Source organism: Bubalus kerabau, chromosome 1 (genome assembly GCF_029407905.1).
Source record: "Bubalus kerabau isolate K-KA32 ecotype Philippines breed swamp buffalo chromosome 1, PCC_UOA_SB_1v2, whole genome shotgun sequence".
Classification (NCBI taxonomy): Eukaryota; Metazoa; Chordata; class Mammalia; order Artiodactyla; family Bovidae; genus Bubalus; species Bubalus kerabau.
Window position 1 is genome coordinate 181,276,951 of NC_073624.1, and position 16,305 is coordinate 181,293,255.

The 16,305-nt window shown below is 58.6% G+C and overlaps 1 protein-coding gene across 3 annotated transcripts in view; it reads right to left on the reverse strand.

The window, feature by feature from the left end:
- Positions 1-4,407, reverse strand: part of NFIX (nuclear factor I X) — a 98,264-nt gene extending 93,857 nt beyond the window's left edge. The window contains exon 1 of one of the 3 annotated variants that reach the window (XM_055543272.1): positions 4,065-4,405. In XM_055543272.1, coding sequence (XP_055399247.1) covers positions 4,065-4,091 — 27 coding nt within the window. In that variant the 5' untranslated portion in view covers positions 4,092-4,405. Of the gene's footprint in view, positions 1-4,064 lie in introns of all 3 variants that reach the window. The other 2 variants (XM_055543244.1, XM_055543258.1) reach the window with 2 other exon arrangements.
- Between the last annotated feature and the right edge of the window lie 11,898 nt (positions 4,408-16,305).

Consider the following 16,305-nt stretch of genomic DNA (forward strand, 5'->3'; position numbering starts at 1 on the left):
TGCCATCCATCCCTCCCGCACCCCTCCTGCCCTGCCCACTCACCCCCCGTGTCCAGTAGCCCATCTGAGGAAAAACAGCTGGGCCATGAGCTGGCCTCTTTCCTTCCCAACTCTTCTCTCGATTCCTCCTTCCTCCAGGCAGTCCACTTGGATTTCTATGATTGGGAGGTGCTTGACCCTGCCCTCCATCCCTCTGGAGTGGCCTGCCCTCAGCTAGGAGGGCCTGCGGCTGGCCTAACAGTGATAACCAAAACGACACATCATTCCTTTGCTTGAGCACACGGTACATGCCAGACACAGCCCTGAGCCTAATCTCAGCGTGAGAAGTCAATATCATCATTGCCCATTGAAATATTTTTAATTATTTTTTTACTGCCCATTTCACAGACCAAGAAAATCCTGTGCTTCCAGTCGCGGGATTACAAGATGCAGAGCCGGAGCTCAAACCCTGAGCTATCTCTGGCAAAGTCTCACAGTCAACCTCTGCGCCCACAGCTCCACCTGGGAGCCCTTGAGTTCACATAAGACCTTCTGGACTGGGCCAGGGACCCCTGGCTCCAGTCCCCCCTGTGTTAACCCAGCAGAGCCCTCAGCTCTGAACTCCGTCTATCTGAGCTCAACCTAGCCCCAAGCATGGTATACTCTGTCCCAGCTGGTCGCCACACTTGCCTCCCGCCCCCACCCCCGCCCCCAGCAATGGGCGCTGAGCAGGCAGGGACAGAGCCAGGGAGAAAATTTGCCATAACAAGGGGGTCTCGTGTTGGCATCAGGATGGGGAGGAGAAGCTTCACAGGGACAGAGAGGTAGCCACAGAGACCCAGGGAGAGAGCAGGGGGACATCAGGAGGGCCCCAGCCCATCACCCTCTTTTGAGGGAGTATGTATGTGGTTGTGTGGAAATAAGGGTACATGAACATTTCACTGCTCCTGTGGCCACGTGGCACACAATATTGGTGAACATGTGTGTCTGTGTACCCACCCGGGTAAGCCAACAGCCTCATGTCTGTGTCAAGGTGTGTGTCTTGTATCAGGTCTGTGTGAGCAAGTGCGGGGGTGAACACACACTTGAGTCAGCCTGTATCCAAAGGTGTCTGGCCAGTATCGCTGTGTCTCCGTGAGTTTATGTAGAGACACGTGTCCTATATCAACGGGTCCGTGTGTGTTGGTATGTGTGTGTGTGCGCGCTGGTGGGGAGAGAACACAGGTCCACCTTTTTCTGTGTCCATAAGTTCGTCTGTCCATGGCCATGTGTCTGGACGTCAGCACAAATGCGTCGTTCGTGTCCTCATCTTGGCGGCAGCGGCGGTGTATCTGTGTGTGCACATCCGGTGTGCAGCTCTGTTTGTTAGGAGTGGAGGGGCCTACCATCTACCCCATTCCCCTCAGCAAAGGACTCAGGCCTGTGGCTGCAGTGGGCTCAAACAGCCCCAGAAAGCACCCCACCCAGCCACCCTGGATTTCGACGCTTTTTCCACCAGGAGATTTTCCCCCCCCGCACCATCACGCCCGCCCTTCCCCCTCGCCCACAGTGCCTTTCCCCGCCAGGGCCCCGCTGCTCCAAGCTCGTTCCTGCTCAATCATTTATTGACTTTAAAATCGAAGCCAATTCTGGTTTGAAAAAAAAAAAAAAGACACACACACACACACAACGAGGCCAGGGAGAGACAGAGTCTGAGACTCGAGGGGGAGGATAGAGCAGACATGGGGCCAGAATCAGAGAGGGACAGGGAAAGACAGGGACAGTCACAGATATAGGACAGCGAGAGAGACGGAAAAGGGGCAGAGAAAGACAGAGATACAGGAAAAGACGAGACTGGCAGAGCAAACTAGGGAAGCAGAACGATTTATAAAAACAGAGACTAGCTCCCAGAAATGTGACTGGCAGGAGGGGCAGGCTGGACTCCGCTGACCAGTCAACAGCAGCTGCCTGCCCAGAGCTGAGGAGCGCAATCCAGCGAGCCCATGCCCCTTTCTCTCCCCAGATGCCCTGCCACACTCAGGCCTGCTACACAGAGCTGACCCCTTGCTCCCTTCTGGGGTGTCAGAGGGTCAAGGCCTGGCCATCGCCCTGAGTCTGGGGGCTACCCCAGCCCTTCCTCATCTTGTCACCAGTGGACCAGCTGGTATTTTCTTTCCCAGAGTGCTGTGATGATGTCTGAGGAGCCAAATTCTCACCCAGGCCAAGGAGGAGGGTAGGCCTGGGAGCTAAGCAGGGGGCTGGTGGGCCAAGGGCCGCTCAAGCATGAGGTCTTGATTCCACTAGGCCCCAAATACCAGCCATACTAGCCAGCCATAGCTCACACCCAGCTAGATGTATAGGGGTCGTTGTGTGGGGGGCCTAAGATGGGGTGGCCGGCCAGTCAGAGGGGCCACCCGGACTGATGGTGGGTGTGGGGGCCCCCCACACTGCCATCAAGACCAGAGTGCTTGCTCACACCTGCATACATACTGTGACACACGTGTGCATATGCACCTCACTAACATGTACTCACACCTGCTTCTGTACAGGAAAACCCTTGCTCCTGGCCACACACATGTCCATACCACGCAGGGCTGCCCATGCCTGACCCACAAGGCCACATGCAGACCCTGAGACTGACACTCACACACCACACACACACACGCATCTGTGGATACAAGCAGTCTGTTTGTTGGGAATGGGGCTGGCACAAACCCCTGACATACCCTCTAGCCCCTTGCCACAAACCACACCCGCATTGCAGCCATATTCACATGGACTCATATTCCCCAGCCTGGGCACACTTGGCACACAGCTGGCAAGGCTCAGATCGGCAGAGGGGACAATTAGGACCCCAGACTTGGCCTAGAGATGCCCCCTCCCCACAAACGTAGGCTCTGCTGGCAGGCAGAGCTAGGCGGCCCCCAGGTGTCCCTCTGCGGAGTCTGGGTTGCCAGCCATAGCATGGCCCAGGAGACAGTGCTACCAGGGCCGCTGTGGGGCTCTGGATATCTTCTGTGCCCTCTCACAGCCTGAAGCCACCTCCAGGGAAGGTGGGGTGGCAGGGCAGACATCCCCCTCGGCCTCCTTCGCCCTGCGCCGAGCGCGGTGCTGGGAACTTCGCTGGAGGCGGGACGCGCTCTCGCAGCGCGCCAAGGTCGGCACAGCGCCGGCGGCTGACTCGACGGCGTGGCCGCAGCACGATCGGCAGTTGTCCGCGACTCCTTCCTGCCCCTCCCGCCTCCAGGCAGCGGGACGGGATTCCCCAGACCCGCCTGGTCCGCGGCGCGGCAGCCAGCCGGGGTCGCTGGGGCCGGAAAGTTTGCGCTAAGGAAAGTTTTTTTTTTTTTTTCGGGGTGGGGGGGCGCGACTGCGGCGTCCAGGGTCGGCGAAGAGGCGCGGCCTGGGCTGGCAGCCGGCCCGTCCCTCCCTCCCCTCCCCTGCCCCACAGAAATTTGGGAGCCCCGCCATTTTCTTAGCCCCGCTCCCATGTGAGGCCTGAACAAAGACTTTGGGGAGACGCCCGGGCCGCTCGGCCCGCCCCGGGCACCCCGGCAGCATGCAGGGGCCATCGCCACGCACGCCGGCCGCTGCCACCCTCCGGAACCGCTGCGCCTGCCCTAGGGAACGCCGCCAACCCCAGTCCCCGCAAGGCGCCCTGCGGACCACCCCTTGCTACTCTGTCACCCCGCAAACACTGCCAGCGGCCACGCTGTCCGGGTGCACGCCACAGTCGCCCACAGGTCGGCGGGAGTCCCGCTGCCCACTGCACCCCAGTCGAGCGCGCGCGCGCGCACACACACATACACACACACACACACACTCACACACACGCACTCCGGCTCCGCGCTCCAGGGGCAGCGCCACGCACGCAGCCAGCCACCCCCGGAACCCCAATAGGAGTCTGCCCCTGGGCCAGGGTCGCACGCGCACCGGGGCGTCCAGACGCGTGCCCGGACTCCCCATCGCCCGGCTTGCACCCCTCGGCCACCCGCGGGCTCACTCCCCCCAGCCGCCGAGCTCCCCCTCCGCCCTCCCGCCCGCGCCGCCGGCCGGCCTCCTGCGCCCGCTCCCCTCCCGGGTCGCGCGGGGGCGGCGGCCGGTACCTGGGTGAGGCAGTACGGGGAGTACATAGCTGGACGCCCGGGCGGGAGCGCGGCGGCCGGCCGCGGCGAGGGGAGGCCCGGCAGGCGGCGGCCGCGCTCGGGCTCCGGCTCCGGCTCGGCTCCTCCGGCCTCCGCCGCGCTGCGCCCGCCCGGCCCGCGGCCCCGCGCTCGGCCCGGCGCCGCTCCGCGCTCGCCGCTCGCAGGCTCGGCCCCGCCGGCTCCGGGGCCGCCGCCGCCGCCGCGCTCGCCGCTGCCTCTCGCGTCCGCCGCCGCCGCCGCCGCCGCGCGTCTACTCCATGCCGCCGCCGCTCGGCCGGTCACCCTCGCCCGCCGCCGCCGCCGCCGCCGCCGCCGCCGCCGCGCTGTGAAAGTGAAAGTTTAGACAAAGTTTGGAAGCGGCGCACTCCGGGGAGAGGGAGCGGGCGGGCGGCGCGGGCGGGAGGAGGGGCGCGGGGAGGGGCGGGCAGGGCGGGGGAGCGACGGCCGGCGCGCACACACATACACACACACATGCACGCACACATGCACACACACACACGCAGACACGCGCGCGCGGGGGCGCACACCGACGCGGCCACCCCGACACGTGCTGGCCGGCGTTCCAAAGCAGACACACGCTGACACGCAGTGAGGCTCGGACCTCTCCGTACATGTCACGTACAGAAATCATTGCCACACGTTCCACATTCCGACAAAGCACACGCAGACACCTACACACGCAGCATGGACACACAATCCACACACATGCACTGACACACAGGCACACACATATGCAAGACTAGGAAAGCAACCCACGATGCATGCACTGACATGCACACCGGGCCCACCATCACACGATGATGCCCACACACATGCATTTCAACAACAAATCATGTTTAGACTCCCCAGTACAGGTGGACACACTCCAATACGACCTCAATGGACACACACTGATACCACCAGGACACACATCAGTGCAGGTTGATGCATACAGGTTCATCCTGGTACACTGACACTGGCATGATCATACAACCACAACCTCACACACTCCAGACACACAACTGCTATACACAGACACCCAGAATGCACCTGCAACACACACACACGAAGTTGCACCAGAAAACCATCTTGGCAGTTATGAAGGTATACTAACACATTGTCACACAAAGACACACCATCAGACACCAGGACATACATGCCAAACACAGGGAAAGCACTGCTACAAAGTGACAGCGGCAGTCACAGCGACACACAGGCACACACACCACACCCCTGATGCCCAGATGCACACAAGTATCACACACATACACCCAGACCCCTCCCCTCACACACACACACTTGTCCTTGAACCTGCTCATGTACATACACAAATCTTCCAAGGGTCACATGTCCCAACCATCAGGGACAGAAATGGACATGGAGGCCTCAGGTACAGTACTCACACTCCCTAGTGAGGCTCCATCCCCTCGTGCAGGCCCCTGATTCCCCGTTTCTGGATCAGAAAGGAATGGGGGGAAGATTGGTGCTGGGGATCCTGGCATGGAGGCAGGGGGAGCCCTTGAATGACCCCCAGGGTGGGTGGGAAGGCAGTGCCTGCAGCCCCCAGGCAGCTCCTGCCCAGACAAAGCTCCCTCCTGCTGCCAGCACCTTCTCACCCTCCTGGGCCAAGAAGCTGTGGCAATTCTCAGCTATGCATTGTCTGCTGGAAGCATGTCGATGCCCAGGTGTGTGTGTGTGTGTGTGTGTGTGTGTGTGTGTGTGTGTCCGTGTGGGGTGAACATACACCTGAGGGCATATGTTCCCGGTCACATTGCATCATTGAGGCAAGGTGGCCAGCGTTGTCTCTCAGGAGTCTGGGTGGGTCTGGCTGTCCTCTGGGGGAAAAGGAGATGGCAGGTCAGCGTATGTCTATCCAGGAGTCTCTGAATGGACCAGTGTGGTGAAGTAGCAATGCAGGTCTGGCTGTGTCCTGGGGGTGTCTATGAGTCAGAGGCGAGTGTCTGCCAGGCTCTGTGCCTAGCGCTGGGGACATAGTAAGGAGCAAGACAAAAGATCCTGCCTTGGGTGCGCTGACATTCTAGTTGGAGTCAGGTATATGGAGGGTCTGCTCTTTGACAGGAAATGCTGGTGGTGAGGGTGCCACCGTGTGTGTGTTTTGAGCTGACCCCAGTATGTGCACCAACTCTGAGCCTCTTTCTATCAGAAAGTGTCAGTGAATGTAACAAGCTTGTGTCTGTGTGGTATGGATGTGGGTCTCTCTGTGTGTCCCAGAGCATGTGTACCCAGTCCGTCTGTCTGTATCAGGAGCTGTGTGGCAGAAAGAGTGAATGGGTGTCCCTAGAGATATGTTTCTCTCTGCGGGGTCCCTGTGGATCTGGGGCCGTGATGAAGATCTGTGTGTACCAGTGTGTGTACACAGGTGCCTGTGTGTGTCACACAGCCAGGGCTCTGAGTCTTTTCAGAGAGTGGGGCTGTGTGTATCAGGCTGTGTTGGTGTGTATGACTAGGTGTGTGTGCGCGCGCGACGCGTGGGGCGGGGGAGGTCTCTGTGCGCCTGAGGATGTGCCTGGTTACGTGTGTGTCTGTCACTGCCGTTCTTGGGGGGGCTATATCCCAGGGTCCCACCCATCTGACCCGGCCTTCCCGCTCAGCATCGCAGCCGCCGCCGATGCAAGGCCGCGGCAGAGGGAATCGATACGTCCTTAAAAATTCAAGGGCTTCTCGTAAACAGAAACTTTTAACACCGTTTAAAGTTTCAGGGCTGCCGCTGCTGCCTCGCCGCCGCCGCCGCTGCAGCAGGAGGGCGTGGGGGAGGAGGCACCGGAGGCGGGGTCGGGAGCCAAGGAGAAGGGGCGGGGCCACATGGGGGATGGCAGAGAAGTTGCGGGAGGGCCTGGGGGCTCTGCGAGGCTGAGGGGAGGGGCAGAAAGGGGATTTGGGGATCATGGGGGCCGGGGGCCTGGATGGCTCAGGAAAGGATGTGGGGGGTAGGCTAAGGGGTGGAGAGAGGGGGAGGGGAGGAGAGCAGGAAATGGTGGGGGCGGGACGGGTCTGGGGGCCTTTGAGGAGGCCCAAGAGAGGCTGGGACTGGCTAGGAGAAGGAGCTAGGGATCTGTAGGTCCAGGAGGGGTTTGGAGGGACCAAGGTGGGACTTAGATGACTTAGGGGAGGAGCAGAGAATAGATTTGGGGGATTACGGGGGCCTGAGTGAAGGGGACACCAGAGCAGTGTGGGCCTCTGGGCTGGTGGAGGGCCACAGGGAAAGGTTTGGGGAGGGGGGAAGAAATGGTTGAAGGGTTTGGGAGTGTCTGGGATATTTAATATAACTGGAAGCTTGGGGAGACCCCCCTACAGCTAGGGGGGCCTCCTTGTAGTGCAAAAGTGTTAGTCACTCAGTCATGTCTGACTCTTTGCCACCCCATGGGCTGTAGCCTGCCAGGTTCCTCTGTTCACGGGATTCTCCAGGCAAGGATACTGGAGTGTACAGCCTTTCCCTTCTCCAGGGGATCTTCCCTACCCAGGTATGGAACCCAGGTCTCCCACATTGCAAGCAGATTCTTTACCGTCTGAGCCACCAGGGACCCTCCTTGCCCCTCTGCAAATAGCCATGAAACAGTAACCCCTCAGAAGTTCAGACATCTTTGGCTCAGGCCTCTCCCTACCTGGCGGCCCATCCTCCCAGCCCTGTTCTACAAGCTGTGCCCACTCCCTCCTCACCCTCCTGGTCCTACATCTGGGCTCTGCTGCAACCAGCATCTCATACCCACTGCATACAGGTATGCCATGTGTACACACACACAACATCCATACACACACACAACAGCCATCCTTCCATTCACACACACCCTCACAGCACACCACCTTTCCCATGCGCACACGTACACACTCTTCCTTTCACACTCATACATGTTCACACAAACAGAACATTCGTCCCCATATTCATGCACAGATCCACACTCAGAATTCTCTCCACACACTTACTCCCATACACACAACACGCCCCCCCTCTGTGCACACACACATCCACTCTGCTCCCCCCTCCACAGCTGTCAGCTGGGAGGATTTTTGCAGACAGGCTGAAGGACACAGTGGTGGGGGAGCCTCCCTTCCCCCCTACCCCTCTCCCCTGCAGAGCCCAGGTCTTAGGACCACACCTGGCTTTCAAGAACTCGCAGGGGAGGAGGGTGCTGCCAGGGGGCTGGGCACAGCTGGAATGCCACAGCTGGAATCCCCCACATTCCTCCCTGCCGGGGCTGCCCACCTGGCTGCAGCTGGCAGCAGGTGTGTTCTTGAAATGCAGGTGTGTGGGGAGAGGAGGAGGGGGGAGGAGCAGGCACCAGGCCCATGGCACTCCCTGGCCAGGATGCTGGGGGCTGAAACATCTAGCCTCCGACAGCCAGATCCTGGGCCACCAAAGGTGGGCTCAGGCATGGCTGGGCTTGGTGGAGAGGTGGGCAGGCCCTCCAGAGAGGACGACGAACATCTGGTAATAGGATCAGTAAAGAGCCAGGCTGCAGATGCTGCCAGGGTCGGGGTTGGGGGTGGTGCTCTAGGCCCTCTCATCAGGACTGGGGATCCCTACTCTTTAAGAGGGTCTTATGTCTTCCCTGCCCAGCCTGGAGGGCATGGTCTGTGCCCAGGCCTGGGGTCCCAGCCTTGTGCTCGCTGCCCCCTCTGTGGGCTGGGAACCCCTGTTGGGGACTGCAGAATCACAGGTCCTGCTGCCAAGGTGCCCCTGGCCAGGCACCTGCATCTATGTCACACACACACACACACACACACCAGATTCCTACAGTCCACAGGCACAAAATCACAAAGACATATACAGGCATACCCAGACACACTAAGATACCGACCCTCCTCCTCTTCTGAAGGGGTCATATAAATGCCATAATCACACAGACACAGGATCACCCAGAGATGCTGGCGCACACCCTTAGTCCACAGACACACAAGCACACACAAAGCCCCAGAGAGAACCCCACACAGACCTCCCCAGAGCCATCCCGCAGAGTGACACCAGTAACACTCCAGTCACACACAAAGACCCTCACCCTCACATCCACACCCTCCCTAGAGATGCAGACATACACTGACCCACAGAGACACAACCAGACAGGGTTATACAAACTCCCAGCATCACCTGCTGAGCCTGGTTATGCATACACACAAGGCCACACAAAGTCACACAATGACACACAGTCTTACAGACCTTTTGAGCATACACAGATGCTCTCAAAATCATCCATAGATGTGGCACACACAAAGTCACACAGAGACATACAGATGGCATACACAGGGACACACATACACAAGAGCAGCCCTGGTCACACACAGTTAGATCACACACTGACACCCAGAGACATACACAGGCACCCCCAGATCACACATGGGAACGCTCAGGCCGGCCCTCAGCTGCATACAAGGTCCCGTAGACACACACTCACACGCGCCCCAGCAGTACAGCCCCTACCGGGCCGAGGACAAGCAGGCGGCAGGGCTTCCGGCGGCAAGCGCTCATCTGGAGGCAAGGAAAGAGCTGGGGAAACATTTCATTTGCAGCCGGCTGGAGACCCACCCCACCCGTCCTGGAAACCTGGCCCTGGCTCCTGAATGGGGCCTCTGTACGCCGCCACCGCCCAGCCGACCAGGGTGTGGGTACCGGGACGGTGGGGGGGTGGGGGTGGTGAGGCCAGCCACACCATGCCCCAGGCCAAGCGTCAGGGGCCACTCAGCCACCCAGTCCCTGGGCCATGCCAGGGCCCAGGCTGGAGTCCTTCAGACTGGAGGAGCCCTCTTCACCCTCATCCCCTCCACATTTAGAGGCCATTTCCCAAAGCCAGCCTGCAGAGGGAAGTCAGAGGAACCAGGCAGGGCCCCAGCTGGCCCTGGATCTCCAAGTGTCCCCTGTCTCAGGTCCACATATGTCCCCAGGCCGGGCAGCTGTCAGTCCCATGCCACAGGGCCACTCCCTGCGGCACCAAGGTGAGATGCCACAGGATGTGACCGTATCTCTCTGTGTGTGACCCTGCAACCGGGCTCCCTGTGCTGCCTAGGGGTGGGGGTGGGGCCATCATAGGCCCTGGTCTCATGTCATCACACACAGAGTGTCACCGTCACACCTTCCATCACCCGGCCACACACAGCCGCCACTGTCTCATCGTCAGCCACACTGGCACACACAACCACACTGTCGCACATGCTGGCACACACAACCACACCGTCACACCTTCAACCACACATGGCACTGCACTGTCATACCTTCAGCCAGCAACACTGCCTGTCACACCCTCAGCCCACGCTGTCACCCACAGAAATACCGTCACAGCCTCAATGATGCTGGTCACGCATGCCTTCAACCACACCGTCTCACACCTCCTCACACTGACCCTGACACATTGACCCCCACCCTGTGTCAGCATCACGTTGACCAGCAGGGGCGCACTCGCATACTCGGTCCGGGTGCCCCTGCAGCTGCGCTAGCCACGTGGCCACACAGAGTCACAAGAAGGGGAAGCCAATCTGATCACTTCAGCCCCAGGGTGTGGCACGCAGCTGCCCCTGGAGCAATGTTTGAACTCAACCAGTTACTCCAATAACTCGACAACACACCCTGATTGTCACAGAGCAGGTCACCAGAAGGTACAGGCCACTCACTTTGGAATTGCTTACAGGTATTCTTACAGCTACTCTCCTCTACCCACTGCAGTTGGAGCCTGGAGAGCAGGGGGTCTAATGGACACACAGCTGTAGGCGGTGGGTGCCAGCCCCCCACTTTATGAATATTCATCAGCTGGGGCTCTCCTGAAACCTGTGAGGAGTTGGAGGTCCCAGGCAGCTGGGCACCCCCTTCCATGCCAGGAGGCTCTTGGGTGAGGGGGGCTCAGTCGAGCCCCAGCAGTTCTTGGAACCCACACCCAGTTATACACGCGAGCACATATGTTTGTGAAGCTGGACCCCTAGACACACAAACAAGCATCACACAAACTCACAACTACACCCCACAACAGGGCCATCCACCATCACACACACATGCGCACGCATGCATGCACACACACACACACACTTGGCATGCAAACACAGGCACACAGACTATCACATGAATGCACAAACACATAATCACGCCCACACCACAGACAGTTGCACCACACACACACACACCAGGCATACAGACATGGACACACACTGTCACATGAATTCACACGCACACACTCACATCCAACCCACAGACACCCACCACACACACACACACACACACTCCAGGCATGCAAACACAAGGGCACGCTGTCATAAGACTGCTATCACACCCAAACTACGCAGACACCATCACACATAGGCATGAAAACACACACACACAGATACACAGGATCTCACTCTGCCCACCCCTGACGTTTTACAGAAGGGGAAACTGAGGCACTGAGTGGCTGAAGTCCCCTTAAAGCAGGATGGCCCCTCCTGACTCCAGGCAGAGGCTACCTCCGGGCGCCCCCTGCTGGCCCGGCCCCTTCACGAGCGCGCGGTACGGGCACGCGCCTGACGTAACCATGGCATCCTCTTGGCACGAGCGGCCCGCGCGCAGGGAGGGAGGGGCGGGCGCGTTACCATGGCGCCGGCGGGCCGCGTGAATGGGGCATTGTTCGCCCCGGCGCCCAGGCCGGGCTGTCCCGGACCCACCCGGACCCACTCGAGCCGGCAGAGACTGGGAGAGACAGAGATGGGGAGAGACAGACAGAGCTGTAGATGGGGAAAGACACTTAGAAGCCGAGTGAGAGGCAGAGAGGGAGAAAGAGATGGGAGAGACCTGCAAGAGAAACGCACAAATAAGGAAGGACAGAGGGAAGGGGCCAAAGGAAGGCAGAGCCGGAGATCGAGATGGAAGATGAAGGGCTTGAGTCGGAGACAGGACCAGTCAGCCGGTACCCATGGAGCCCATTCTGGGCTGGCAACCAGGACACGTAGACAAAGTCAGAGATGCTAAGAGGTGAGAAGAGACACTGCTATACAGAGATCCAGAGAGGACGAGGGTCAGAGATAGGGAAGGAATGAAAGAAATACTTTGAGCCTGTCTGGTCCCACCCACCTGGGTCCCCTCTCCACTCCCCTTTGGACCACAGGCCTTCCCTGGTCAGACCCTCTCAGAAGGCACACCTCTGTTCTACATGTCTTCACACTCCAAATGACAAGACATCATTGCCACAGCGACCAAGTCAGGGACACTGCCCCAGACACCCCGAGACACCCTCATGGGCACAGTGACACCCACAGATATACACACAGACTCCCAGTGACTCAATCATGGTCCCAGCCAGACACACCCATATGACAGGGGATAGTACCCCCACACCGCCAGAGTGACCCTCAGAGTTACAGATGTAGCCCCATCGATGTACATCACATGAGGACCCCGCCAGTCTCAGTAACACATGACCACACACCACCACACAGGCTCACATGCCATGGGATCACTGTCTGGCGCCCACACCAGACACACAGTGCACCCTCACATATGCACTCATTGACGCCTTCACAGACACACACACGCCTTCTCAAGGCACACATCTCTTCTCAATCTGACCCACGGACTGGGTGCCCTGTCCCCTGGTCCAGACTGCCAGCAGTGGGAATGCTGGGTCCAGATCTCCATGCTTGAGAGACATAAGTCACCAGGTGAGATTGAGAGGGGGTGAGGAAGGAGGTGAAGCCTGTCCCTGTACACCCCCAAGGGCTGGGTCCATCTGGGCCAGGGTGGTCCCCTAACTCCTCTGTCTGGGTCAGCTTGGCCCAAGTCTGAGCCAAGGGTGTCCCCTGGTGGCCATGTATATTCTCTGCACCCATCAGGTTGGGGTGGGAGGTGGTGTGGAGGAAAGGGAGCCCACTGGCCCTGTCCGAATAGAAGGGCAGAGAGGACAGGCCAGACTCAACACACAGAACTCAGAGATGGGAAATCAGGCTCCAGAAGCAAGAACTCAGATCCAGAATTCATAGCCTGGAATCTAAACTCTGGAATTCAAAACCAGATCTCAGAATCAAACCTGAATCTAGATTCCCAGATACCAAGATCTAGAATCCAGATCCAAGAACTCAGGACCTGGAATCTAAAGTCCAGGTCCATGGGACTTCCATGGTGGCTCAGTGGTAAAGAATCCGCCTGCCAGTGCAGGAGACACAGGTTTGATCCCTGATCCGGGAAGATCCCCTATACCACAGGGCAACTACACGGGTGTGCCACAACTACTGAGCCTGGGCTCTGGAGCCCGGGAGCTACAACTACTGAGGCCACATGCCCTCGAGCCCATGCTCCACAACAAGAGAAGCCACTTCTGTGAGAAGCCTGCAAACCGCAGCTAGAGTGTAGCTCCACTCTCCGCAACTAGAGAAAAGCCTGTGCAGCAACAAAGACTCAGCACAGCTAAAAATAATACATAAATAAAATCACTTTTAAAATTAAAAAATAAAAATCCAGGCCCAAGTGTCCACAATCTAGAATCCAAAAATCTAGATCCTGTCCTCCAGAATCTAGAATCAAAGGCCCAGTGGGAAATTACCTGGCAGACCAGTGGTTAGGATGTGGTGATCTCCCTGCCAGAGCCCTGGGTTCAATCCCTGGTTGGGGAACTAAAATCACATAATCCACCAAAAACAAACAAAAAGAAAGAATAATCGAGGACCCAGAATCCAGATCCAAGAACAGAGGGTGTCCCTCGGAGCCAGCTCCCTGCCTTCTTCAATCCCCCACATTAGAGCGTTGGCAGCAGGGGCTTTGAGGAAAGGAACACACTGAAGGGGCAGGAGAGGAGCCCTGCGCCGGCCACACAGAGAGCTTCTCCCAGCTGCCGCCCCTGCGCATCTTCAAACATGCACACACACCACTTCAATAGGATCTTCTACACAGACCCACATGCCCAGACATACAGCCTCTGACCATCAGGTGTACAGCGCCACACACCCTCAGCTACACATGCACAACCACACACACACACACACACACACCATCACACACACCACCACACACATTACATCACACATTCACCCTGACACACACCATCACCCAGAGACACCCAGAACTGCCACACACTCCTCCCAGCACCTGAACACACACCCATCTGTGTACCTACATGATCTCAGCGCTGTCCCCCCAGCCCTGGCCAATCCCCTAAGCTCAGACACACAACCACCACACCCAGAGACACACAAAAAGCCAGGACTCCCAGCCCTGCACACAGATACACTCACAGAATTGTGGAGGCTGGCATACACACACACACACACACACACACACACACACACGAACTCTCCCAGGCACAGAGAAGCCCGTGCCTTGGCAGCCATGCAGCCCCTGGGAACGGGACCCCTGGGACAGGGCTCACCGTGCACCCCCGTGCCCATCCCAGCCCTCCCCCGCCTGGCCGGCTGGCGGGCTTTAATACAGATGCCAAACTCATAATTGTAACTGAGGGTGACAGGGTCACCTTGAGCCCCAGATGCTCGCGCGGTGACAGATGGCGTTGGCAAACCTGATTATCGGCCCCCGTGCCAGCGCCTGTGGCACCTGCATCCCCCGCCCCTCCCCGCTCCCCCAGCACTCATTACCCACCCATTACTGGGCCTGGGGGGTGGGGGTGGGGGCCGGCTGGCATTGCCCAGGAGGGGGCAGGGACTCCAGGGGCCCCCCCTGGCACCAAGGTTCCCAGCTGGCTCCCCGGCTGGCAGGAGGTGGGCACAGCTGAAGCAGGGCAGGGAGGGGGAAACAGCCACCTCATGCCTGCCAGAGAGAGGGGTGCTCACAGTGCCAGGGCCAAGCTGCCCACTCGGACCCTGCTTGGGGTTGGCACAGAACCCTGGAGGGAGGAGGGAGAGCATGCCCCTCTCTGTGGGCCTCGGGTGACCCTCCCCCCACTCAGGGCCCTTGGAGCAGGGCCTTGGGAGCTGCCTGCCTGGCCTGTTCCCACCCCCCTGTGCAGGCCTGTGGGGTCAGAGGTCACAGGCTCCCACGCCCCACAGGCCCATCTGTTTCCTCAGGTCCCCTCCTCCTGCTCCCCTCACCTGGGGCCTTCCTTCCTGAGGCAGGAAGAGGGCTGAGAGGGGCCTGGCCAGCCCCCCGCCCTGCGCTCCAGGGGGCATTTGGAGGGAACCCCGACAGCGCCACATGTCCCCGCGTCTGTGCCAGACGGGTCCATCTGCTAGGGCCCTGGTTCCAGCCGCCCAAAGCCGGGCTGCCCTCATCCGCTGCAGAGCCTGCACCCAGCTGAGGAAAGGGCATCCCAGATGCCCACGCTCTAGTCCGGGGCCACCCATTCCCAGGAAACCTGACTGGAGGGATACACACAAACACACATGCACACATATCTACACACACATACCATCTACACACAAACATACGTCTATACACACATATCTACACACATACGTCTACATACACGTATCTACACACACTACACAATGTACACACAAATATCTACACACATGTACACACACCATCTACACACACATCTATACACACATATCTACACACATACATCTACACTCACATATCTACACACTACATGCATGTACACACACCATCTACACACACATCTATACACACAAATATCTACACACATGTACACACACCATCTACACACATATCTATACACACAAATATCTACACAGATCTACACACACACGTGTGTGTGTTTAATTGCTACGTCATGTCCGACTCTTTTGCAACCCCATAGACTGTAACCCACCAGGCTCCTCTGTCCATGGGATTTTCTAGGCAAGAATACTAGAGTGTGTTGCCGTTTCCTTCTCCAGGGGAATCTTTCCCCCTCAGAGATTAAATCCGCATTCCCTGCATTGGCAGGTGGATTCTTCACCACTAAGCTACCAGGGAAGCCCCCACACATGTACATACACACACACAACTAGATTCGATCAAGCTTTATGGGGTTCCTATAGATGCCACACTGAGCATGAAGCTGCATGGAGACTCAAGGTTGGGGGGGGATGACAGGAGGGGCAGCTGGGGGCAGATGGGTCCTGTCTCTGACTCAGGAAGCCCAGGTTTCCCCCAGCAGCTCCATCTGTCTCCTGGCCTTGGTTTCTCGGGAACCCTAGCACCGGGTCAGCACTGTGCCTCCCAGTCTGGGCTAGGCCATCTGTCCTCCCTGCAGCTGGGAGTATCTTTGACTCATTCTATGAGAGGAGGTCCAGCTCAGTGGTTTAAAACAGGAACCACCAGGTCTTGGGTTTGAATGCTGCCTCTGCCACGTACTGCTGTGTG